At 30.7% G+C, this 27,225-nt stretch overlaps 2 protein-coding genes across 3 annotated transcripts; both read left to right on the forward strand.

The window, feature by feature from the left end:
- Positions 1 to 656: 656 nt before the first annotated feature.
- Positions 657 to 8,037, forward strand: LOC104215853 (uncharacterized). Of its 2 annotated transcripts, none has more exons than XM_009765782.2 (4): positions 657 to 739; positions 2,151 to 2,209; positions 7,410 to 7,566; positions 7,734 to 8,037. In XM_009765782.2, exons 1-4 carry the CDS (start codon positions 713 to 715, stop codon positions 7,959 to 7,961), a joined length of 471 nt encoding a protein of 156 aa, XP_009764084.1. In that variant the 5' UTR covers positions 657 to 712; the 3' UTR covers positions 7,962 to 8,037. The 2 variants fall into 2 exon arrangements, with proteins under 2 accessions (XP_009764084.1, XP_070014589.1); XM_070158488.1 differs by having other exon boundaries at positions 7,410 to 7,488.
- A 16,387-nt stretch (positions 8,038 to 24,424) lies between these two features.
- LOC138879114 (uncharacterized) lies at positions 24,425 to 25,153 on the forward strand. The gene has a single exon (XM_070158694.1). The coding sequence runs from the start codon at positions 24,425 to 24,427 to the stop codon at positions 25,151 to 25,153; it is 729 nt and encodes a 242-aa protein (XP_070014795.1).
- The last annotated feature ends 2,072 nt before the right edge of the window (positions 25,154 to 27,225 follow it).

Raw genomic sequence — 27,225 nt, forward strand, 5'->3', positions numbered from 1 at the left:
TGCAGATACATGAGCCTCGGGTCCTGCTAGTGAGGGTTGACTGCTTTCAGCGGGCTATTTTGGAGTTTACTAGGTAGCTGCTCGGCGTTCGCAGCCCAGTGTTTCTCCCTCTTATCTTTATTTTTTCCTTGTACTGGATTCTGTAATAGACGATGTAGTTCCTTCTCCAAACTCTTAGACTTATGTTAGATCCTCATGACTGGTGATACCCCGATGTCGGACTGTGTTGGTTTTCCGCAAATTGTACTATTTCACTTTTATTTTGGGATTATTAGCATGTAATGACTTAAATTGTGTTATTATAATTGTTTAAAAATAAATTAGGAGTTGTGTCGGCTGGCCTTGTTTCACGATAGGCGCCATCATGAGGGTCCAGATTTAGGATCGTGACAAATATAGTACTAGTTTCTATGTATGTGCCTTGCATGTAAATCTTCAGTCAACTATTTATTTATTGGAGCAAAAATTTAAACTTAACCTTAATTAAATGCAAGAAATATGTTTTTTTGGAGATATGGACTTTTTTATTATACAGAAATGAGAAGTTGGTCGACCAAGGGTATATTTGTCATTATACCCTCTCATATTATTATTTTAATATTATTTTATCTACACTATTCTAGACTTTTCCGTCACTTTTCCATCAAAATCTTGCATCCATCAAAAACCCCAACACCCTACACTTTTCCAGTCACTTTTATCTACTTTGCTCATGCACTTTCATCTCATTTACTCATCTGTAAGTCACTTTCATCTCATTTACTTTGATTCATCTGCTCAACTAGCTTGGTAAATTTTTTTCTCATCTCCTTTCCATCTCTTCTCAAAATTTCGGATTTCATGCTGAAGTTTTTTGCAGGTTCCATTATTGTTCATTCAAACTTCTATCAAGAATTACTTTATCAGTTTTTCCCTTCTACTTTGAATGTTCTAATTTCAGATCTGAATGTCTCCTACTTTTTTTCCCCAAGAACTAATTTATCAATTTTTTTCATCTACTTTGGTAGTTCCAATTTCAAATCCGATTTTCTATCTACTTAGTGCAAAAATCGGTACTTACTACTTGTTAAAGGGTATCATGATTTAGGCTCTCTGTTTTATTGCTTTTCTGTTGGAATTTTAGGGTAGAACCTTTTTTAACCTAAAGAGGAGATGATAGTTACTATTACTATGGTTAATAAAAGCAATTGAGTAGTAACTCATTCGTCAAGTGTTGGTGCATATAAAGAGAAGGGTTAAATGTATAGCTCTAAATAAACAATACTAAATACTGTACATTAAATTTGTGTAGAGAATAGAAACATGAGTTAAAGAAACAAGAAAAAATAGTATATAGGAATGACTTAACAAGAGGGAAAAAAAAGGAGTTTCTAGGTATTACTCCATCCATTTTATTTAATTTAATGTGATATTGTTTATTTAGACCGTATCTAAAAACGATGTATTTTTTTGATAAAAATTTTACCTTTAAATTTTCCATTTTCCATGGTACTTTTGATACGGTAATTTTTTTAAAAAAATTTCATACTCAATCATATATAGATGGTCATCGTTCATTGAAAAAGAAAAGATATTTTCTTTCTTCCAATTAACGTGATCCTATATTCTTTTTGGTATATTAAAAAAGAAATGATCCCTTCTTAAATTTAAATATAATTTAATGTAAACTTCTCATTTGAACTTTTCTTTGACCAATAATCAGCAAAGCGGCAAATAATTTTAAGTAAATTTAATGTTTGTAGCATTATATGAACTAATCTTGAATTACATGGAAAGTGAATGCTCAATATGTTTGGGATCCTATGAAGACAAGAAATTGTTAAAGTTATGCCTAAATATTACTATAGATTTCATTCTCCATGCCTTGATAAGTGACTTGGTAATCGTTAAACTTGTCCCCTTTGAAGTTCTTCTATTGATTCTTCTACTAGCATTTTAAGTTGTTCGATTGATACTCATCTACCTAAGTTATGCATGCAGATTCAAATTTCATCTCTATTATATAGGAATTGATTCAAACAATGACGATATTAAGATATAAACAATATAATAATGTCTTTTACTCTTGTAATTTGAATATTATCTATCTTTTTCTGGTTGTGGTTGCCTATTATTGATACTTTTCTTTATTTGTTTTATTTTGCTTATAGGACTCACTCTTTGTTGTGATAGTTGCGTGTTCACGCGCTTTAGTAACACTCACTGTGTGGTAAGTACTGCCCTTCTACTAGATTTATTTTTAAAAAAAATATTTTTCTTTACCTTCTTCGTATTAAGGAGGAGGTGTACCAGAGCATCAAAAGTTTTTGATTTTGGAAATAGCATTCCCTATGTCTATCTTAGTCGTTTGTCATTTATTTATTTTTATTATTGTTTTTGATGAGTAAAGAATTTACTCATTTTATTCATTTCAGGTCATCTCATCATACTTTAACTCTTTTCAACTAAAAGGATTACTATTCTATTCAGAATCAGTTATGAAATTTATATCATTACCTGAGTTGATTTTGTTTATGATATATGTCAATATGATTAAACTTACATTACTCATAAGCATATCATTATAAGTAGCTAAAATTTTAGTGTTTTCCTTTTTAAGCCTTAGTAATAAGAAAAATATCTTGGCAATAGATAAATTGCCTTAATGGCAAATAGAAACCATGAAAATGACCGGACCTTTGGAAAATCACATGCTGACAAAAGGGCTAGGAGATGCGAATTATATAGACTGATGCCACCTGATAAAAAAGAGGCCTTTTTGGCACGACGACATGCAAACAGAGCTGAATTAAAAAGACAACGGCCTACTGAATCTTCAATTAGTATTGATGCAGCTAACGCATCAACCTCTAATGCTGCCAATGTTTCTACCAACCAAAGTTCTCTTATAATAAAAGACCCATTGCCTTTTTCAAGGAAAAGAACATGTATGACTAAAAATCAAGCTTTCTTTAAACTACATCTACTAAGAACAGTAGTGATTACCTTTTTTGGGTTAATAATCTACTCAATACTAGAGTTTTCATATGAAGGGAATGTTTTCACAGAACCTGGTTGTTCGAATAGTATGCAAGCAGAGAATACTTATGTTAAATTAAAAGAAGTACCGAAATGCCAATTTTGTGGAGCAAAAAAATTTGAATATGAACCGCCTGCATTCTGTTGTGGTAACAGTTCTATTCAACTAATTTCACATGAAATGCCAACATAGTTAAGAAACCTTTATTTGGGAAATAGTGAGGAATCAAAACAGTTTAGAACTTACATTATAACATACAATAACATATTTGCGTTTACATCCCTTGGTGTAACTTATGATAAAGAGCTAGCAAAAAGAAATAATGGTGTCTATACATTCCGTGTTCAAGGGAAAATGTATCATTTCATAAATGACTTGATACCAGCTTATCAAAAAGGAAAAAACCTTCAGTTATACTTCTTTGATAGTGAAAATGAAGTGAGAAATCGAATGGCATGTTCAAATAAATTGAATGAAGATATTGTAAAAAGTTTGATGAATATACTAAAAATTAATCCATACTCAATGTTTCTGAAATCCTTAATAAATATTCCACAATTATCTAATTTCTACATTGCCCTTAAGAGTGATGCTGGTTTAGATCAACGAGTATACAATTTACCAACTGTATCAGAAGTTGCAGGTATATGGGTCGAACAAGATATCAATAACTCTATTCCTGCACCGCATATACGTATATATACGAAAAATGATAGAAGTCAGTTGGTTAATTATTATTGTGGTTATTATGATCCATTATAATATCCATTATTGTTTCCTTACGGTCAAAATGGATGGCATTGTGGTATTAAGAAAATTAAGCATTCTACTGGTAAATCAACAATGTGAATATACTGTGAACATGAACAATTACCGAGTATAATGAATATATGTTCAATTGATGGATTACTCGATATGGAAGCTGAGGTTATGCAAAAAGGAAAACGAAAAAGAGACAATGTTTCTTGTCGTGAATATTATTGTTACAAACTTCAAATAAGAGATGATCAAAATATACTTTTACATGCTGGAAGATTATTCCAACAATATATTGTGGATGAATGGATAAAAATTGAAAGCCAAAGATTAGACTTTGCAACTTTTAATCAGGATTTATTCAGAGTTGATGTATTAGGTGGGCTCTTAGATATTCTACGGTGTGGGGAAAGAGAAGCTTCACAGGTTGGAAAACAAAAAAATACTCCCACTTAGCTTTACAGGAGGCCCAAGAGATATGCGTCGAAGGTATATGGATGCTATTGCATTAGTGCAACGGTTTGAAAAATCAGATATATTTTTTACTATGACGTGTAATCCTTCTTGGCCTGAAATAAAAGAAAACATTCTGACAATAGATGAAACATAAAATAGACCCGATTTAATTAGTCGAGTATTTCGAGCAAAACTAAAAGAGTTGAAAAAGGATATTCTCAAAACACAAATATTTGGTAAAGTCGCAGCATTTATGTATATAGTGGAATTTCAAAAACGGGGACTTTCACATGCTCATTTTCTTATAATAATTGATGAGAAATATAAATTACTAACTCCTGAAGCATATGATCGATTTGTATGTGTTGAATTACCAGATAAAAAAGAAAATCCTACATTATATTCACTTGTTATAGATCATATGATGCACAGTCCATAAGGAGAATTAAATCCAACAAATTCTTGCATGAGAAAAGGGGTCATTGTAAATTTAAGTATCCAAAGGAGTTTGCAGAACAAACAACTAAAGGAAAAAATTCATATCCAATTTATCGAAGACGAAACACAGGAAAGAAAGTACAAATAAGAGGACACCTTCTTGATAATTCATGGGTTGTTCCTTATAATCCATATTTACTTTGTAAGTTCAATTGTCATATGAATATAGAGATTTGCTCTAATATTAAAGTTGTTAAGTACATTTATAAGTATATTTGCAAAGGACATGATAAAATTGCATTTCATATACATGCTAATGATACAAACATAGAGATAGATGAAATAAAGGAATATCAATCTGCTAGGTGGGTGTCACCACCTGAGGCTGCATGGCGTATATTTGTTTTCCCTATTAGTGAAATGTTTCCAAATGTATATCATCTCCAGCTTCATCTTGATGGACAATAACTTGTTTCCTTCAAGAATACAGACAATATTAGTAAAATTGTGAACAATCCTATGGTTAAAAAAACAATGTTAACTGAGTTTTTTTTAATGAATCGAGAAAACAAAGATGTTATGGACTTAAATTTATTATATCGAGAATTTTCAGAATACTTTGTATGGTCAACAACAGATAAAACATGGACACGTCGTCAACGAGGAAGTGCTATTGGTCGTGTGGTAACATGTCATCCAACTGAAGAGGAAAGATACTATCTTAGATTGCTTCTAATGAATGTGAGAGGACCAAAATCATATAAAGATTTGCGAACTGTAAATGGAGTACAATGCAAAACATTTAGAGAAGCTGCAGAAAAATGAGGATTATTACTTTGTGATAATAATTTGGTAGAATGTATGTCTGAAGCGGTAAGTTATCAAATGTCGTCCAGTTTAAGACAATTATTTGTTATGTTATTAATATATTTTAATCCAACTAATCCAAGAGAACTATGGGAAAAAATTGAAAACCCAATGTCTGAAGATATCAAAATAAATTCGAATATAGATACAAGAGAAATCCATTACAAAGTGTTAAACCATATTAACAATATTCTTCATTCAATGGGTCATGATATTAATGAATTTGAACTAATTTCAGAAATAATAAAGCCATCTGCAGCAGCAAAAGAAGCTAAAGATGTTGATTTCGAAAGAAACATCATTGTTAGAGAAGAAGATTTAATGTTAGAAAAAAAATTAAACATTGATCAAAGAAGAGCTTACAATATGATTCTTGATAGAATATTTTCAAATAGACCAGGGACATTCTTTATTGACGGTCCCGATGGAACTGGTAAAAGCTTTTTATATCGTACTTTATTAGCTACTGTAAGGCACAAAGGATTTATAGCTTTAGCAACTGCAAGTTCCAGAGTTGCAGCTTCACTTCTTCCTGGAGGTCGAACTGCTCATTCCCGCTTTAAAATTCCCATTGATGTTAATGAGAATTTCATCTGCAATATTAGTAAGCAAAGTTCATTAGTATCTTTGATACGAGATGCAAGACTAATTGTATGGGATAAAATTTCAATGTCAAAAAAGGAAACAGTAGAAGCATTCGATTTCCTTTTAAGAGATCTAATGGAAACTAATATAATATTTGGTGGAAAGGTAGTTGTCTTTAGTAGTGATTTTAGACAAACTCTTCCCGTAGTCCGTAGTGGAAAAAAGGAAGATTTTATTCGTGAAAACTTATTGTGCTCTAAAATTTGGAATTAACTTGAAAAATTACAACCATCGGAGAATATGCGTGCGAAAACAGATCCTGCTTTTTGTGAATATTTAATGAGAATTGGTAATGGAAAAGAAAGACAAAATGCCTATGGAAAAATTGAAATTCCTCATTCTCTCATTATTCCTTTTACTTCTGAAAAAGAATCGTTGAATATGCTCTTCCGAGTTACTTATCCTAATTTATACAAATGTCATTCAAATACTTCTTTTATTACTTCTCGTGTTATTCTAACAACCAACAATGATTTCGTTGATGAAATAAATGACATGCTTCTTGCTCAATTTCCAACCACCGAAAAAGTTTACATTGCTACTGATGAGACAATTGATCCAAAAGATCAGAGTGAGTATGAAGATTTTTTGCACACTTTAAATCCTGCTGGTTTGCCTCCTTATAAATTAGCTTTGAAGAAAAATTGCCCGATTATGTTATTAAGAAATTTGAGTCCCAGTGAAGGTTTATGCAATGGAACACGATTAATATGTAATGATTTTAAAACTCATGTCATTAGTGCAGTAATATCTAGCAGCGATTTTAAAAATAGACATGTATTTATTCCCTGAATACCACTCATGACATCAGAAGATGAAAAATTACCTCTCCCTTTTAAAAGAACACAATTTCCAGTTCGATTATGTTTTGCCATAACAATAAATAAAGCTCAAGGTCAAACATTAAATTTTGTGGGTATCTATTTGCACGAACCTGTCTTTTCTCATGGTCAATTGTATGTTGCTTTATCAAAAGCCAAAAGTTCTAATTGTGTGAAAGTATTAATTAGACCACCTACAGCTGACGGTGATGATGATCACTCTACATATAATATAGTCTATGATGAAATTATTAAAAAAGTCTTTTCCTGACCATATGCTATAATTTCTTATGGTAAATCTAATTATAACTTGATTTTTTTCTATATTCTTTCATTTATATTAAACTATGTCTATTTTTATTGTTAATGTATACTGTTATACTAATATAAATATATTGTAATTGCAGGATTAATTCCACTATGGGTGAAAGGTTAACTATCAACATGATCACTCCCAATGCAGAAGAATGGACCCGTAAGATCCAAGTAATTGATAAAAGTCGTCCCAAAGACAACAAAGAGAAAACCAAAAAATATCAACTCATGACTTTACAGGATGAAGAAGTATTTTTTTTTTAAATTCACAAATTTGCCAACAATAATTGAATTAATCCATTTTTTCCTCATATACTAGAGATTGCTCATATTAAAATTTGATATATTTTGCTGGTATAATTTTCCCAATTTATTTGAATATGATTAAAATCTAATTGTATCTTATTTTCATACAGGAAAATCAAGTTCAGACCATCATGTTCAACGCTGATATAACGCATTTTGAAGATCTATTTGATCCTTTCCACACTTACTTGGTGTCAGTTGCACAAGTGAAGGAGTCATCTTATTTATATGCAAATCCACTTAATAAATTCATTTGGATAATTGATAGAAGCACCATTGTTGAGCCAATTGAAAAGGCCACTCCTCCTGAGGATCCATTACCCCGCCAACGCGGCTAACTATCACAGCCTTTGACATTTTCGAGTATCAACCTAAAGAATCTGAATTTGGTATTTAAAGATTTAATTATCTATATTTGTGCATATACAATCCATTTATTATACATTCTCAAAAATCTTTTTAATATTATGACACAATGATTTTCATAATATATTAACTTCTTGTTTCTTTTTTGGGTTTAACGCAAGATGTCCTTGCTATTGTGATTAATGGCGGCCCTTCAACATATGCTAAAAATGGAAGAAAAATTCAAGAATTTATTATTATGGATAAGGGATATACCTCCTCCTATTCCTTTCCTCCGTTTCTTTTGTTGTTCCTTATCTTCCTTCACCTCTTCCTCCTCCTCTTCCTCTTCAACCACCTCTCCTTTTCGGTTGTAGCTGCTGGTTTTCTCTTTTTGTGGCAAAAAAAGATTGCATGTGATTCAACTATGATGTTGTTTTTGCAGCATTTTAGTTTGAGATTATATTTCCATATTGTAGTATTGCTGAGTGGTGAGAGGGTGAAGCACTCGCACTCTTGTAATATGGTTCTTGTTAAATCAAGCACACATAGAAACGAAAGCTTCAGGCTAAAACTCAGGATAGTGGCTTTATTAGAATTCTTGAAAATGCAATGTGTGAAAAAGAACATCTTAGCCATTAGGTTGTGACTTCGTACATTACCATAACCATATTAAAGGTGTAACTTCCATCTTATATTTTCGTAGTGCCAAAATTTTTCTTAGGGAAACATGACTTCCTTTTATTAAAATATGTGGACATCCGTTTTTTGTCTAAGCTAGATATTTGTTATTGTTCACAATTTCATATTAATCTCCTAAGCTTAAAGTATATGTGACGTAACTTGGATGCTTGATTTATGTGATTGCAAAGTAAAATATTTCGTTATTTGTTTCCTTTAGCACTTGACTTCTTTTGTTTTTGCAACTTAAATATTTGGGAGAATTTATTTATACGGCAGGTATTTTACTTTTTCAGTTTTTGTGTCTTCTGAATTTACATTACCTTGTAAATAAAGAATGTCTTACATTTGAGGTTTATTTTACCGTCCAAGTTCACATTTAGCTATTACTTTTTGTTACGTTTACTTGACTTCCTTGCTACAAGAGTATGTTGGTCGAAACTAATGACCAATTATATCAGAATATAAATATAAATATAAATCATCAATATTATGAATTGTTGTCATCCCATGCTCATTCATATTTCTTCTATATGCTTCAAGTTTTGGGTTTGTGAATCATTTTACAAGTTCCCATGGGAAAGCCTGATAGTAAATATTGTATTTTCTTCATGTGGCTTCAATATAGTATTTGAACATCTTCTATTCATTGTTTACAGGAAAAAAACAACAAAATTCACTCTCTCGGAAGATTTCATTGATCTTTATGGGAATAAACTTTTGAAACAACTAAATGAATACCCAGTTATTCTTGCTAGAAAAATTGGTAGATCATCATCAGATATTAGTACTTACATGATTTTACCTTTTTCCTTTTCAAATATCAAACAATGAAATCAAATCTTAATATTTGAATGCATGTAGGATCATCGAACAAATTCAATGGGCTGTCGAACAAATTTAGTACAACAATCTATGTCAATCCTCCTTACCCACAAGCTGTTGAGTTGAAGTCATGGTATTATGCGTGTATTTCTTTGTAAATTATGCATCTGTAGAAGCATATTATTGATATAATGCATTAATATATACAAGAACAAATTTTTTAGATTTTATCTACCTTGTAGGGCCAAAACAATTGAACCAATGCTTAATACATACAAGATAAAGAGTATATCTTCCGCAGGCTTCGTTATGGTGGTTCCCTTTGAGGATAAAATCATAGCTATTTCCAATATCCAAGCACAACCTCAAGTAAGAACAACATAAATTATATTATTCTATCGAAATTTAAATATTTTTTGTAGTCACAAAAAAAATGTGGCATTCTTGAATTATATAGGGATAGGTATTTTATGTCGAAGCTGAACTTTCTCTGCCAAATGACAACCAACGATTTTGTGTGTTAGCTTGTTCTGACTGTAAGCAATTGTTCACGAGATCTTTCTCTCGGAGGACAATTTATTGTACAAACTATCAACGATCCACTCATCTAATTCCAAGGTATAAATGCTACTAGATTCTTCTATATGACTAATGACTATAGTTATGTTGCTACTTTCTGCCTACGGTTAAAGCTAATCTTTTGTTGCTGTGATATTAGGTTAGTTTACCTATTTAATATTTGTCTATTATACTATCCCATCTCCCATATTACTTAATTAACTCATTCTTCATGGTTTATTAACATGTCAATATAGAATGATTTAAGAAAAAATCACCATGTCTTCCTCATTATTGAAAATGCTTTTTAATAAAGACAAAACATGAAAAAAAGGCGAACAATGTCTTCAAACCTTCACTTCCCCTAATTCTTGCTCTTGGCCAAGGATGAAGTCTTTTCAACAGTTAAGTATCGTCATTTTCTTAAACTATTAAACATGCTAAGAGTGGCCATAAAAAAAACCTCACATTCAACTTGTGGCACACCTCATTCTCCCCAACATTTGAAAATGTATGATTGATTGCAATTCACTTCTTCCAATGGAATTAAGTCCATTTGAAGAGTACTAACCTATATGCACAACACCTTGAAAAGGAAGTAAATGTGACCACTTCAAGAAACGATATGGAGTACCTACAAGCTCTTTCCTTGATGGGTCTTCCCCCAAAGACTTAAGTATTGAAACAACTACATTGGTTATAGTTGCAAGACAGAGATGGGCACCATGATTGGTCAAACACACCAGGACTGGTGTTTTCTTTGCTTATACTTTTGAAAATCAGAAGACTTAAAAGATGGAATTTGTCTATAGTCTGCCGATTGAATCACAATGTGATTTGCATTACAATTGAAATTAATTAATAGGGCTATAAGATGATGACTCTAAATTTTGCAACTTCTCTTTTTTGGGTGTGTTTGTGTGTTTCATTATCCTTTTATTAAAGGATTTTGTTCTTTAATAAAAAATTAATGTGCTTTGCCTTAGGATATTGTATCATTAAGGATTGTTTGATCAATAATGGTGTTACAAAAGGCCTACTTATGTTAATCTTGTAGGGAGACATCATTCCACACTGAAAAAGTGCTTTAGAAAAAATCAGTTGCATTCATATTACCCTAAAACTTAATTCATTATGTTATATAGGTACTGAAACTTGGTAATTTTCGATTGATTTTGCAGATGTCATTGCAGATGTCAGTACTTTTGTTGCACTACAAAGAAGAAGAACAATTACAGTATGGACAAAGAATCACCTTTTGTGAGTATAGATACTCTCATGGATGTAAATATTATGCCACTTTCGAAGTAAAGTGCATCTCTTTTTGTTGATATGTAAATAACAATATGTTTATATATGTATATTTATTATTCTCATGGATGTGAATAGTCTGTCACTTCAATGATGTCTCAACTTCTGTCCCTCCTATACAATTTCATATCAAAACAAATTAATCACAAATAGTAATTTCATATTCTACAGTATTGGGCCCGTGCTATACGCCATCTAGTTTTTAAATAAGTTTGAAGAATCTTCAATCAAATTTCTTTTTTAAAATAAGTTTTGTTTTCTATATATATTTTTCAGTTTTTAAATAATCTTTTTGAATCAAAAGAAGCAATTTTTGAAGTTATAGTCTTAAATCATTTAAACAATTCACCTGCTAAAAATTGAGTAACTACATACACGTATAATAACCTCTAGTGTTTCCCTAGAGTAGTTCAAATACATTAAGATTAAGATAGACTCAATCGTAATAAATACCATTACATTATCAACAAAACTCAAAGACATTAGAAGACAAAAGGAAAAAAAATACTCTATGCATAAAAACTTATCAATATTTTTGCATCGATTTAAAAGAATAAAAAATTAAACGCAAAACTTATACTTCACATACAAATTATTAAAAATTAATATTTTTGTCATGTTAATATATTTATGTGGTGTTTTTTGACAAATAATTATCTCTTCTAGAACTCTGCATGTAAAACTTACACAAAACAATATATAATCCATAGCCACACATGTTTATGTTTGCATAATAGATTTACATGATAAAAGTATAAGTAGATTAAAGGAAAATACGGATGATATTGCCAATGTATAGTCAAATAATCATGTAAATTTGAAGTTACATACAATCAGTCGAAAAAATAAAATGAGTAATTTAGAACAAAATACAACCCAACATTATTCATTCAATGGAGAAGGAAGCACTTGGAAGTAAAAACATTACCGATAAATACAATAAATTCGTTTCTTTCCTTTTTCCTGAAATCTTTCTTTACCTTTTAAATACAATAAATTCGTTTTTCTTACCATTTCAAACTATATTCATTGTCGATCTCTATACCTCGCTTACATTCTCTTGCTTGAAGAAGCTCGAGCACTACAATTTACTCGGGAACGTGAATATTTTTTTTATCATTCTGCTCGTCTAGACCTATGAATTATGCAGCCGCCACCTTTTTCCATGCTGGCCCCATAAATAATAGGAGTACTTCGATTTTCCTTAACTACGAAACTAAATAAGATTTTTACTCATACGAAATAGAGGTAAGAGTTGGTTAAAATTGCTTTCATCATTGTAGAGTTGGTATTCAGAATTCCCAATTATGGATAGAACACGATATCCCAAATAGCTAAAATATTGGAATTCTATTAAGATTAGAAGTCCACGTCGTAATTATACTCGTATTTGGTAAAGTTTTAAATATTATAATTTTATTCAACATGAAATTATTTTGTGAAGAGGTAATTTAACTTTTGAAGGGTATAAAAGTCAAATAAATTTTAAAAATATTTTTGTTGATCAACATTTAGCGTCTTAACATTCGTGCTTTTATAATAGTATAAAAATATTATACATTAATATGCTAAAATTTTAACCCAATTATGTAGAATAGAAATAAAGTATACAAAAAATTACCACACGATTACTATACATATATAAATAAATGGGAAGAGATTTTTTTACGAATCAAGTAATGTATGATCACAGAAAGTTTACACAATTACCTACCAATAATTCAAAAAAAATTGTGTGTCTTAATATTATATTATACTAAATAAAATAAAAGTTAATAACTTATATAAACTTTAATAATCGAAAAAAGTGAAGCGTATGAGTTGGAAACAGTTGCCAACTTAAACGATTTCAAATTCATGGTGGAATTGACCGAAATTCAAGTAGGCAGGTGTTTAGTAGAATTCAAAAATCGAAATATTTGGTAAAGTAAAATTTACAAATCTACCCATATGGATTATCTCTTCGAATGAGTTCAACCTTTTAAGGGTATAATAGTCAATTGATATTTCGGGATATTTTTGTCATTCAATATTTAATGAGAAACATTCGTACTTTTATAATAAACTAGTCTCTATGCTACGTGCATTTGCATGTAGTTCTTTAGTCAATTATTTATGATAAGGGTAAAAATTGATACACATGGATCTTCCATTTGATAATGTAACGACATTATATTTGGCTACCCTCTGTGATTTCTAATAAAATTTTAGTGACTCCCAAAAAGTTAAGATCAGTGTTTCAATTATTTTGCTAACGGAAGTCAACGTGAAATAATACCTCGAAGGTCGAAGGTCCAAAACAACGTATGAGATATTCAAAGGCATGCATGTTAATAGATTTTTGAAGATTATGAAGGCCAGAAGTTCTCTAACCTTTCTTTTCCTTTAACTCCTTAATATAAGTCCAAGTCATGATGTAGCAAGGTAAAAAAAATCGGTAGCATTGATGAGCAAGAGAAACTATGGCATAATCAACCAGATCTATGAAAATACAAGGAAACAAGTTGATCATTAATCACACATCTATTTACCATGTGTGCAATATTAACCTATGTAAATAATAAAAAATTATACAATTTAAAAATAATCAAGTCCGAAAAGAAATAACTATTGAGCATTGCATGTGTATATTGTACGTTATCAAATTAAATATTTTACTATTCTCGAGTAATTCGCATCAAAATCATAGCTTTCAAAACAAGGGTATAAGATTTCTTGCTCTGCATGGCATCCACGTTCCTTCACGCCGCCCGGCAAACAACCTCCCTCCATCATAAAGTTTATTCAAAGAATTTATTGGTCGACTATAGAGATCTCATCTTCCTTGCAAATTTCGTGGTTATGGTTTAGGCATGAAAGAATACTAAAAGATACAAAATAAATAAATAAATTAGATTATTAGAAATATATATGCATCGACTTAGACGGAAGTATGATCCACTCTTTATTAATATCCTATTACAAGCCATCACAATGGGCATAACGAATTAAAAAGTAGTGATAGTTCAATTGCCAACCCCATAAGAAGAAAACTTAATGTATAACATCGTTTTTTTGCAGTTAAAGTGTTAAACCAAGAGTTGTAGCAGTAATATTTTATATGATATGTTATTAATTTCTCAAACTTCATGGTGGCATCTAAAATCTTCTTATCAGATTTATGACATAAATTTGCTATCTGTAACAAAAGAAAGATAAGGTGAAAGTAAGTTATTGACTTGAGATTAAATACCATCAGCGCAATGGTGAAAGCCTATTAATTGTAGGCAATTGCAACTATAAATATGAAATTTTATCTTCTAGAGGAGTCACAATTTTAACTAAAGTTGAGTGAACCGTGTTGTTGTTCCAAAAGGATGCAAACTTGTAAACCACTTGAAAGACAACAAGAGCACACATAATTCTACTGCAACTTGGAGGCTGAAATATTTATTTTGAGCAAACCCATTTGAGAAGATGAATCCTTGATGGAATTGAATATAATTAATGTAAGAGTACTAATGTCTTTCTAATAGAAGTCCTAAAACAAACTTAGTTTGAATAGAAACGATTTCAATTCATGGTTGAGGCTGATCCGCCGAAATTTGAGCATACACTTGTACTTTATATTAAATTAGGTAAAGTTGAATATTATAATTTTATCCAATATGAATTATGTTTTGGAAGAAATAATTAAGGTTTTAGGGGCATAAAAGACTGTTGATATTTTAAGGATATATTCGTCAACTAACATTTAACGTTTTAACATTCATGCTTTTAGGGGCATAAAAGTCTATGAACGTGCGTTGCTGACAAGAGGCGCAAATATTCAGTCAATAATTGATATTTCTCATTGGAGATTTATATTTTTATAATAATTATTATTATAAATAATATAACTGCATGTAAATATGTGTCAATTATATGAAGTGCATATTGATAGTAATAAACTTGCAACTGCATAGATATTCTAAATTGTTATCAAATGTATAGGAGATTCAAAAACATGTTTCGTAAAATAAAAGAAAGAATATATTATATAAATAAAACTAATTCATTGATAAATCAGGGGAGAGACAATATCTTCTTCTTTGTTTAGTTTTTTTAACAAACAACATAAAAATAAAAATAAACCAAATAAACATACAAAAGAATATCATATTATATATTTTGAAACCAAAAAAGATAATATTAAAAAATCAAGAAAAGTTCACGTACAAAACTCACGTAAGATTTAATTATTCTCTCCGAAAACCTCTAAGTCAAGAGGATATTGTTTTTTCTAAAAAAATCAAAAGTGAAAAGGAACACTCTTAATTAAGAAAATACCATTTTCTTTTTTTAATTCTTCAAAAAACTATATATGTAGATGAATATCACATTATATTAATTTATTACTTTATTTGTTTTGTGAAAAATTGGTTTGAAAAATAATAATGGTTGGACAACAACGTTAAATTACGTAGATATGTTGGCGGCTTTACCTTAAAATATTGTAGCTATGGTTGTTTCGAGTAAAGAAAAATATATAATAGGTAAGTTGGCGATCTTATCTTGAAATTTTACAGCCACTTTACTTGCAATGGTTATTCCGATTTATAATTTAAAGTATAGACGATTCTTTAGAAGTAATTCTTTTTGGACAATGACAACTCACTACTAACATGCATAATTAAGAGGATAGAATTCTAATTCTATTTGGACAAATATAACTACTCCTACTACATTAGATAAGTAATATTTGGATAATTTGCTACTCACCGTCGGTCTATATAACCGAGAAATGTATTTGCAATATTGGTAGAACCTTTTACCGTATAGAATCAACTTTGTAGGTGGTGTAGGTATAGTTTAAATCAAAAAGAATTTTAGTCTTAGGTAATTTACAATTATATCCTTAAATTATATAAATGTTTAAGGTTATAAAAGTCGATCAATGTTTCAGGCATATTTTAGTTATTCAATATTTAGTATAAATTATTTGTGCTTTTATAATAACTAGTCTCTATACTCGTGCGTTGCACGAATATCTCAAGCCAACTATGACATAACTTTGTAAAAGATAATAAAATTTTAATTGCAATGAATTTAATATAGACTTGTTAGAATTTAAAAAATGGAACTAATTAATAAATTATCATTGTTTAAAGCGTAATTGGCTATTGCTTGTCTGTAACGACTCGATCGGTCGTTTTGAGCTCTAGCGCGTCGTTCAGCAGTTTGAGGCCATGAGCAGCTTCACTTCAGGTATTATGACTTGTGCACACGATCGGAATTGAATTCCGGGAAGTTCGGAGTTGATTTGGAAAGAGAATTCTCATTTCGGAAGCTTTAAGTTGAAAGAATTGACTAAGGTTGGATTTTTGAGTAAACGACATCGGAATCGGGATTCGAAGGTTCTAGCAGGTTTATATGATGATTTCGGACTTGGGCGTATGTCCGGACTGGGTTTTGGAAGACCCGGAAATGTTTCGGCGCCTATTGTGGAAGTTAATATTTTGAAAGAATTTCATAAGTTTGGGTTGAAGTGTATTTCAGTGTTATCGATGTCCGTTTGGGATTCCGAGTCTGGGAATAGCTCTGTATGGTGATTCTGGTATTGGGAGCGCGATCGGAAGTGAATTCGGAGGTCCGTGGGTCATTTTGGAGTCATTTGGCTAAAGATAGAAATTTGAAGGTTTTTTAGGAGTTTGACCGGAAGTGGACTTTTTGATATCGGGGTCGGATTTCGATTCCGGAAGTTAGAGTAGGTCCGTAATGTCGAATATGACTTGTGTGCAAAATTTGAGGTCAATCAAACGTGATTTGATAGGTTTCGACATCGAATGTAGAAGTTTGAAATTCTAAAATTCATTAAGCTTGAATTGGAGGGTGATTCATGATTTTAGCATTGTTTGATATGATTTGAGGCCTCGAGCAAGTTCGTAATGTGTTTGGGACTGGTTGGTATGATTGGTTTGGGTCCCGGGGGTCTTGGGTGGATTCCGGATGGTTAACGGATCAAATTTGGAATTTGAAGAAGGGCTTAAGGAGCTGGTATCTGGTGTAACCGCACCTGCGAGGTTTTGGCCGCAGGTGTGGAGCCGCAGAAGCGGCTAGGAGGGACGCAGATACGCTGCTGGGCTAGAAGTGAAGAGACTGCAGATGCGGTCATGTAGCCGCAGAGGCGGGACCACACCTGCGGTGGTTGAGGCGCAGAAGCGGAAAGGGCGGCCTGGTGAGAAACCGCAGAAGCGGGTAGTGGGTCGCACCTGCGGAACCGCAGAAGCGGTCAAGTGACCATAGGTGCAGAAATGCTGGAGGAAGTAAGGTTCTTTTAAATCGAGGGTTGGATTCATTTCAACCGCATTTCTTCCATTGGAGCCGATTTTGGAGCAACTGTGAGGTGCCATTTTCATCACCAAGTATGAGGTAAGTGGATTCTACTAGTTTTGAGTTAATACATTGATTATGTGCGGACTTGAGCATGAAAATTTGGTAGAAACTTGGGGTTTGAGGGGAAACTTAGAAATTTGATATTCTTGGATTTTGACCACGATTTTGGGTATGAAATTAAGAGAAAATCATATATTTGAGTTCGTGAGTTCATGGGTAAACTTTATCTTCGAAAATTTCGGAATCCGGGCACGTGGGCTCGAGGGCAATTTTGTCAACTTTTCGATCGGAGTTAGGAATTGTTATAAATTGAATTTGTAATGAGTAATTGAACATATATTAATGGGTTTGCATAATTATTGGCTAGTTTTGGAGCATTGTGCATCAATTCGAGTCTTCGGAAGGGCGTGGAATGCCGGTTATGGATCTTCGGAGCGATGTGAGTCTCCTTTCTAACCTTGTAAGAGGGAATTATCCCCATATGTGAAATAATTGGTTATGTGCTCCTATTTATGGGGGCTACGTATGCACAAGGTGCTGAGAGTCCGTGCGTAGCTACTATTATGTGTAAGTCTGGGTAGTTTAGGATCCAAAAGCATGCTATACTTGGAATATTTATAACCTTATTGATAGATGAATTGTTTAAATCCTATCGAATTGGTAAATGAATTTCTAAAAGAATTAAACTTGATTTTTATAAAATTGTTAAGAGAGAATGGGCTTTTCTTTGGATGATTGTCCCCTGTTGACTTCTTGATTGACTGTCTGTATGTGTTTAATTTCGAAGCGGGCTGAACGCCTCTGTAGATTAAATAGATGCATCTATGGTTCGCGTCATTCGACCCTCTGGCAATGCACAGTTTAAATATTGTTGGATTGGGTCGTACGACCTTGGAATGAGTTGAGCATGCTTGCATTGCTTGCCGTGAGAATTATAGATATTGATAATTGTTCTCCCTGTCCTGAGATAAATGCTTAATTGATGAAATTGAATCTGGAAATTTCCCGTTAATGAAAGAACTGTTTATTTGCCTCATGCTATTGATTTAGAGTCATTTTATGAATATTCTTGATTCACTACGTTATTGGTATACTATTATTGGACCACTAGCAAGTGTCGAAGTCGATCTCTCGTCTCTACTTCTTCGAGATTATACGGGATACTTGCTAAGTAAACGTTGTTTTCGTACTCATGCTACACTTGTTGTGCATTTTTGTTGCACACATGCATCTCTAGTGGCCTAGTGGGCGTAGCACGGTTGATACAGAGACTTAGGTGAGCTGCACATTCGAGACGACCCGCAGCTAGCAAAGTTTCTTTCAGATTATTGTATTTACTTTCTGTCCAATTTGTATTCTGGACGGTTGTTGTATTATATTGCTTCCTAGAGATAGCTCATGCACCACCGGGTTCTGGGAGGGTTACGAGGTTGTTCAATATTAAATTGGTTAATGACATTACCTTATTTCAGTGAATTTCATTATTGTTGTTTAAAGTATAACATGAACGATTTCAACAAGTCCTAAAACGAGAATTTAATTCCACTGAGGGTCGTGACATTATCCCTCCAAAGAGTTACAATTAAAATGAGTTACATATAATTTGTAATTGCATTACCTTTAGTTATAAGGTCCAAATATGTTATTTGGTCATATATTTCTTAATATTTTTCTATTTTGGGTATATTTGTAGATGCTCTTTCATTGGTATCTCTAAGATGCTGCAACTCGTTAGTATTAGGTGATAAATCTAATATTTTACTTTGGCTATTTTGCAGGATTTACACTCTCGTAACTGCTCTTTAATTTGATGTTCTTCGTGTATACTTTAAACGTCTATTAATATATAGAACAATAGGAGAGACAACATCTTCACTTTTTATTCCTCACAACTTTAACCTATTACACATTTAAAACTTAAATATATTGCTAATGCAATTTACATTGGGACTCGTACTGTATATTGAACAAATACATAACTTATTCAAACTATAGTTACTTCAAAAATGTCTTCTGTTCCTCCTTTGTTAATCCTTCGTGGAAGAAAAAGGTCTCGTTCCTATTGGCGGTGATATTTTTTGGCAAAAAAACAGAAGAAAAAATTATCCACAAGTTAATACTTCAGTTAGATGCCCTATTCCTCTTATATTATTTAAATATAAATCTTAATAGCATTGTCATCCTTACAACACAATATCAAAGTATTAAATTATACATATATTCAAAAAATCTATCTATAATTAAAAGCAGAAGACAAAAGCACCTCATGAAGCCAAATGGCAGAATAATAGAATGACACATGGCATAATTAGTTATTGGTTATTCTTTTAATTTAAATATATCTAAAAAATAAAAATAATTAAAAAAACTACCATATATATCTATCTATAATTAAAAGCAGAAGACAAAAGCAGCTCATGAAGCCAAATGGCAGAACAATAGAATGACACATGGCATAATTAGTTATTAAATTAGTTATTGGTTATTCTTTTTAATTTAAATATATCTAAAAAATGAAAATAATTAAAAAAACTACCATATATATGTGTGTATATATATATATATATATATATATATATATATATATATATATATATATATATATATATAATTGGTTATATATATATTAATTGGTTACTTTAATTTAATTAATAAATATAGATTTCTTATCTATATCTATATTAATAATTAACTATAATAAAAAAAACAAATATAAAAAAAAATAACTACCCATTCAAATTGGGTAGGAGTAGTTTCAAGTTGGAATTTTTAAATTATTTTAAAATCAAAAAGCAAAAAAAAAATCTATCTATAATTAAAAGCAGAAGACAAAAGCACCTCATGAAGCCAAATGGCAGAACAATAGAATGACACATGACATAATTAGTTATTGGTTATTCTTTTTAATTTAAATATATCTAAAAATAAAAATAATTAAAAAAACTACCATATATATCTATCTATAATTAAAAGCAGAAGACAAAAGCACCTCATGAAGCCAAATGGCAGAACAATAGAATGACACATGGCATAATTAGTTATTAAATTAGTTATTGGTTATTCTTTTTAATTTAAATATATCTAAAAAATGAAAATAATTAAAAAAGCTACCATATATATATGTATGTATATATATATATATATAAAATTGGTTATATATATATATTAATTTGTTATATATATATATATATATATTAATTGGTTACTTTAATTTAATTAATAAATATAGATTTCTTATCTATATCTATATTAATAATTAACTATAATAAAAAAATAAAAAACAAATATATAAAAAAATAACTACCCATTCAAATTGGGTAGGAGTAGTTTCAAGTTGGAATTTTTAAATTATTTTAAAATCAAAAAGCAAAAAAAATAAAGGTATAAAATAAAAAAGTAACTACCCGTTCAAATTGGGTGGGAGTAGTTTCAAGTTGGAGTTTTTAAATTATTTTAAAATAAAAAAGCTATAAAAAACGAAAAAAAGAGAAAAAAAACTACCCATTCAAATTGGGGAGTAGTTCAAGTTGGAATTTTAATATAATTTTAATTTAATATACAAAACAAAATTAAAAAAATAATAAATTACCAATTCAAATTGGGGAGTAGTTTTAAGTTGGAGTTTTAAAATTATTTAAAAATAAAAAAACAAATCTATCTATAATTAAAAGCAGAAGACAAAAACACCTCATGAAGCCAAATGGCAGAACAATAGAATGACACATGACATAATTAGTTATTAGTTATTCTTTTTAATTTAAATATATCTAAAAATAAAAATAATTAAAAAAACTACCATATATATGTATGTGTGTGTGTATATATATATATATATATATATATATATATATATATATATATATATATATATATATATAATTGGTAACTTTAATTTAATTAATAAATATAGATTTCTTATCTATATCTATATTAATAATTAACTATAATAAAAAAAAAAAACAAATATATAAAAAAATAACTACCCATTCAAATTGGGTAGGAGTAGTTTCAAGTTGGAATTTTTAAATTATTTTAAAATCAAAAAGCAAAAAAAAAAATAAAGCTATAAAATAAAAAAGTAACTACCCGTTCAAATTGGGTGAGAGTTGTTTCAAGTTGGAATTTTTAAATTATTTTAAAATTAAAAAGCTATAAAAAACGAAAAAAAAAAGAGAAAAAAAACTACCCATTCAAATTGGGGAGTAGTTCAAGTTGGAATTTTAATATAATTTTAATATAAAAAACAAAATTAAAAAAACAATAAATTACCAATTCAAATTGGGGAGTAGTTTTAAGTTGGAGTTTTAAAATTATTTAAAAATAAAAAAACAAAAATAAAGTAATAAAAAAAACTTTAGAGAAAAATATTAAATAACGTAATATGCTAATGAAACTTTCTATTAACAAAGTAATAGTATTAAATATTGAAAGATATAATAAAGAAAAGTACATAACAAAAACGTTATTCGATGCGCTGCCTGTATAAGTCCCGTTAGTTTAACATAGATTTTATTCACTAAAATTTAGATAATATTATTAACAACAACATAATAAAATTTAAAAAAAAAAATCAATAGTAATAAATTATATATCTTCTCATATATTACAAAAAGAAAGTGAATACTAAATATTGTTTAATATAATAAAGAAAAATAGAACAAAAAAGTTATTCACTGACTATATAAGTACGTTTGATTTAATAGAGATTTCATTATTGGGTATATCGTATTGACAAACAAGATGACAATTGAATTTTATTAAAGCAATACGATCTAATAGGATCAAACAAGCCTGATCATAATTTAATTTAATTAATATTGACCGCGCATCGCGCGGGTACGACTACTAGTACTAGTTAATAGTCAAGAATAGAAAATATACATAATGTTATCTTCGAATACTCTAGAACGAAACGGACTCCAACAACCTATCAGCATTAATTAAGAATAACAGATAGCTAGAAAAGATGACAAACACTAAAAAATGTTAATATCTCTATAATTTGAAATTTTCACAAATTGATAGAGCATAGAACATACAAATTAGTAGTAAATTACCAGTAAAGGCAAAGAAAAACTAATAACGGACCCAATGCAAAGAATCTGGCTAAGGTTAAAGATGCTGAAGAGAAACCTCAAAGGCTTGAATACTTATATGGCTTCCTACAAACATCAACTGAACCATGCTAGGCACAACCTTGAAGTTATTCCATCACTTGGATCAAGATTTGATTGAACAAGAAAGGAGGGCTTTGGCAGAGGCTGAAAAATGGAGCAATATAGAGGAACAGGTACTTAAGCAGAAGTCCAGAGCAAACTGGATTACATGTGGTGATTCAAACTCTAAGTACTTTCATGCTCAATGGAAGCTAAGGACAAGTAAGAATGCAATTATGTCAATCTATAAAGATGATGGAGCAAAGGTAACTGATCCTATACATGTAGAGAATGAGTTCATCTCCTTTTTCACTAAGCTCATGGGTAAGAGGGGTAGTGTTCATAGATGTCCAAATACAACAGTTATACGCCAAGGTCCATGTCTTACTCTTCAGCAGAAAGAGGAACTAATCCAAGAGGTTACATTGGTGGAGATCCAAAATGCAATAAAAGACATGCCTCATGAAAAGGCCCCTGGTGTGGATGGATTTCCAATTGAGTTCTTTACTAAACACTGGCAGGAAGTGGGAGATGAGGTTTCTGATGTTGTCAAACAGTTTTTTGTAACTGGGAAGATGCATAAAGGAATTAGTAGTACTGCTGTGACATTAATTCCTAAGGTGCAAAATCCTAGTCATGTTAAAGACTACAGACCAATAGCATACTGTACAACCTTATACAAGATTATTACTAAGGTTATCACATCAAGAATAAAGAAGGTAATTGGAGGACTGGTGGGGAGTCACAATCAGCTTTTATAGAAGGCAGATATATCACAGATAATATTTTCTTCACGCACGAGTTATTCAAAGGTTACAACAGGAAAGGTATTTCTCCAAGGTGTGTTTTAAAAGTTGATTAGGAAAGCTTATGACATACTAGAATGGGCATTCCTGAAAAGGGTTCTGTTAGACATGGGCTTTCCTTATAAGTTCACAAGTTGGATTATGGAATGCATCTCTTCAGTAACTTATTATTTGAATATGAATGGTGGGTTAACTAGGCCTTTTAAAAGAAGAAGGGGGATAAGACAGAGAGACCCAATGTCACCCTATTTTTTGGTGTTGGCTATGGAATACTTACAAAGGGAATTTACACAGCTGATAAAAAATAAAAATTTCAAGTTTCATCCCAGATGTCAAATGTTTGGAGTGGTGCATATTTGTTTTGCTGACGACCTGCTCATGTTTTGCAGGGCTGACTTGCAATCCATTAGATTGTTAAGGCAGACTTTCCAAAAGTTTGTTGAAGCCTCAGGTCTTCAAGCAAATGCAAAGAAGAGTGCAGCCTACTTAGCAGGTGTTTCAACAACCCAGAAACAGGATATATTACAAGAATTGGGGTTCTCTGAAGGGATATTACCATTTAAATATTTGGGGGTCCCTTTGGCATCAAAGAAACTTTGAGTTATTCAATGCTGGCCTTTAGTAGAGAAGATCACACAGAGGATCAATTGCTGGATATCAAGACTTTTATCCTATGCAAAGCGAGTGCAACTGATCAAGTCAATACTATTTGGAATACAGTCATACTGGGCACAAACTTTTCTACTACCAAAGAAAGTAATGAAGATGGTTGAAGCTATCTGCAGGTCATTTCTGTGGACAGGTTCATCAACGGTGTCAAAAAAGGCTTTGGTTTCCTGGGAAAAAATTTGCCTACCACAAGGAGTAGGTGGTCTAAATGTGATAAATTTGGTGTTCTGGAATAGAGCTGCTGTAGCAAAGCACCTGTGGACAGTGGCAAAAAAGAAAGATTGCTTATGGATCAAGTGGATTCATACATTCTATATAAAACATCACACGTTAGAGCAAATGTCAATACCCAAGAATGCAGCTTGGGTGGTCAGAAAAATTCTGGAGTCAAGGAAATTCATTGGTGATGTTCAGGGTATCCAAAGTGATCTTATGAGCAAGTTGGATCAGCTACAAAAAGGTAATTCCTTTAGCATTAGGAAGTTGTATCGACTGCAATTCCCTCAACTCCCAAAGGTTCCTTGGAAAAGCATTGTGTTGCAACCAAAAATGCATCCCGGATTTAAGTTCATACTATGGTTAGCATTACAAAGGAGACTAGCTACAGTGGACACACTGTTGAAGTTTAGTGTTCAAATTCCTCAACAGTGTATCCTCTGTAAGCTTACTGATGAAACCTTCGATCATCTATTTTTTGAGTGCTCTGTGACGAATGAATCGTGGTCGAGGCTATTGAAATGGCTGGGACATTGCAAAACTATTCGAGATTGGCAAAGTGAGGTGGCATGGATAAGTCATATTGCCACAAAAAAGAGTGGACACTAAGAAATTGTTACTTGTATTTTTGGTATGATGATTTATACCATATGGAGGGAAAGGAACAAAAATCGATTCTAGGGGGATATAGTAAACGTGAATAGCGTGTGCAGAAAGATAACAGTTCATATACACATGAGAGGGCAAGAAATACAACATTGGAAATGAGCTCTTACAACTCTCAATTAGTATCCGTAATAGGAACATTTTATCCTTTGATGTATTCTTGTTTTGATGTATTAGATTTAATCCGCTGTTAGTTTTGTTTGGTCACTTAGATATAGTAATGAATTCACTTAGTCTATAGGCTCGGGCTGTGTATTTAGGGATGTAGATGGTCTGCATCTACCTGTTTTGTAAAGTTTTTTTTGGAATAAAATAGATAAGCTATTTACCAAAAAAAAAAAACTAATAAAAGTATAAGTATCACCTTATTCTTGAAAATCCAAAACTAAAACATGAAAAATAAAGCAACTTAAAGAAGCATGCTTTGATCGAGATTTGAGATACAAAATTAGCACCGACGAGCTAAAGAAGAAAGTATCATCTTTGGTGAATAGATATGACAACAACCAAATACACAACAAATTGAGCCCTTTTTATAAATCCACTAGTATTACGATGCGCGCGTTGCGCGTGTACTCTATCTTAATAACTATAATTTTCTTAACTATATAAATATTGTATTAGAATTATATTTAAACTAAAAAGGTAAACAATATTTTGCAATGCATTTTAAAAATTATTATTAAATAAAATAAAACTAAAAAGGTGTGAGTTCTTAAAAATGATTAATATTGATTGGATTAGATAGAAAAAAATTCAGACATACAGGATTCATATAGATAGAAAAAAATTCTGACATACAGAATTCACAGACATATAATGTAAACACTAATAGAAAAAAAAAATAAAATAAAGATTTAAATATAAATATAAATAACACATACATTTAACCCATATTTATATCAACTCATACCTTCTTCCTTCACGTCTCACAAGAATGTTATAATCAATTCAAATATGAAGAGATATAGTACATCACTAATCTATTAAATTTTAAGTGGAAACAACTCTACTTGAATTCAAAGATCACTATAAGCTAAAACCTAAATATTAGTAGAACAACTAATTATTTTTCTTGCCTAAAAATTATATCGAGCTTTTTAAATACAATATTTTATTAATTATGGTTAATGAACTATTATCGTCTCCTTCACAAAAAGGCTCTAACTTTGATTTTGTCTTTGAGCTTGTTACCTGAACTAAACTTTACAGAATTGATGATATCTCCATATTTAAATCCCAGGCCTCTGACAAAACATATGTTTTTATATAGTATTTTTTTCTGAAACTACTAATTTTCCCTCAAATATCCCTTCATATAAAAGTTTGAGAAAAAAAGTGTTCTTTTTTCTTTTCTTTCAAAAGATGCAGATTCTCTTTTGTATTTTTGGTTAATAACTAATATTATAATAACTTTTAAAAAGCTAGGCTAACGATAGTAACATCTAAAACGAGATTCAAATATCGTATTCATTTGGAAAGCAAAACAGAGATTGAGAACCTAAAATATCCTTAAATATAGAAGGAGTGTCAATTGATATTATCGATTTTAGTATCAATTAGTTCTTAATTATTCTTTGTGCACATTGCCATTTTTGGTTTCCTTATTTGTCATTATATCTAAACTCATTTTTCTTTTGAATTGACAATATAATAATTTTGATTAAATTTATTAGTCAAAGCAGGAAATAACATATCTTGATATTCTAATTTTTTTTAAGTCAAAGCAAAATTATTAAAATAGGTGCAACTTAGTTTGTTCATGTTCATTGATCATGATTGTTAGATCTTGATAAATAAAAAATTGAATTTATAATTTTCTTTTTCCTTTTTTTTTGGATAAGAATTAGACCAAGGAGCTATATTTATTTTACGCAATTGAAGATGTTCATGTAAGCAAAAATCTTATTCGATTTTGAATATAAATATTAGGAGTTTCTTCTTATAATAGTACAAATAAGAAAATAATAATAATTTTTGTAGTTAATTTTAAAGTTTTAAATATTAAGAATTTA

The sequence above is a fragment of the Nicotiana sylvestris genome, chromosome 10, assembly GCF_000393655.2.
Source record: "Nicotiana sylvestris chromosome 10, ASM39365v2, whole genome shotgun sequence".
Classification (NCBI taxonomy): domain Eukaryota; kingdom Viridiplantae; phylum Streptophyta; class Magnoliopsida; order Solanales; family Solanaceae; genus Nicotiana; species Nicotiana sylvestris.

Bases quoted from the DNA above. Each gene is read 5' to 3' on its own strand.
- LOC104215853 (XM_009765782.2), top strand. From the start codon at position 713: ATGCACTTTCATCTCATTTACTCATCT. The intron at 2,210-7,409 runs GTAAGTACTGCC...TTGTAATTGCAG, and splicing joins TTAGTAACACTCACTGTGTG to GATTAATTCCACTATGGGTG. The intron at 7,567-7,733 runs GTATTTTTTTTT...ATTTTCATACAG, and splicing joins TGACTTTACAGGATGAAGAA to GAAAATCAAGTTCAGACCAT.
- LOC138879114 (XM_070158694.1), top strand. From the start codon at position 24,425: ATGGTTGAAGCTATCTGCAGGTCATTTCTGTGGACAGGTTCATCAACG.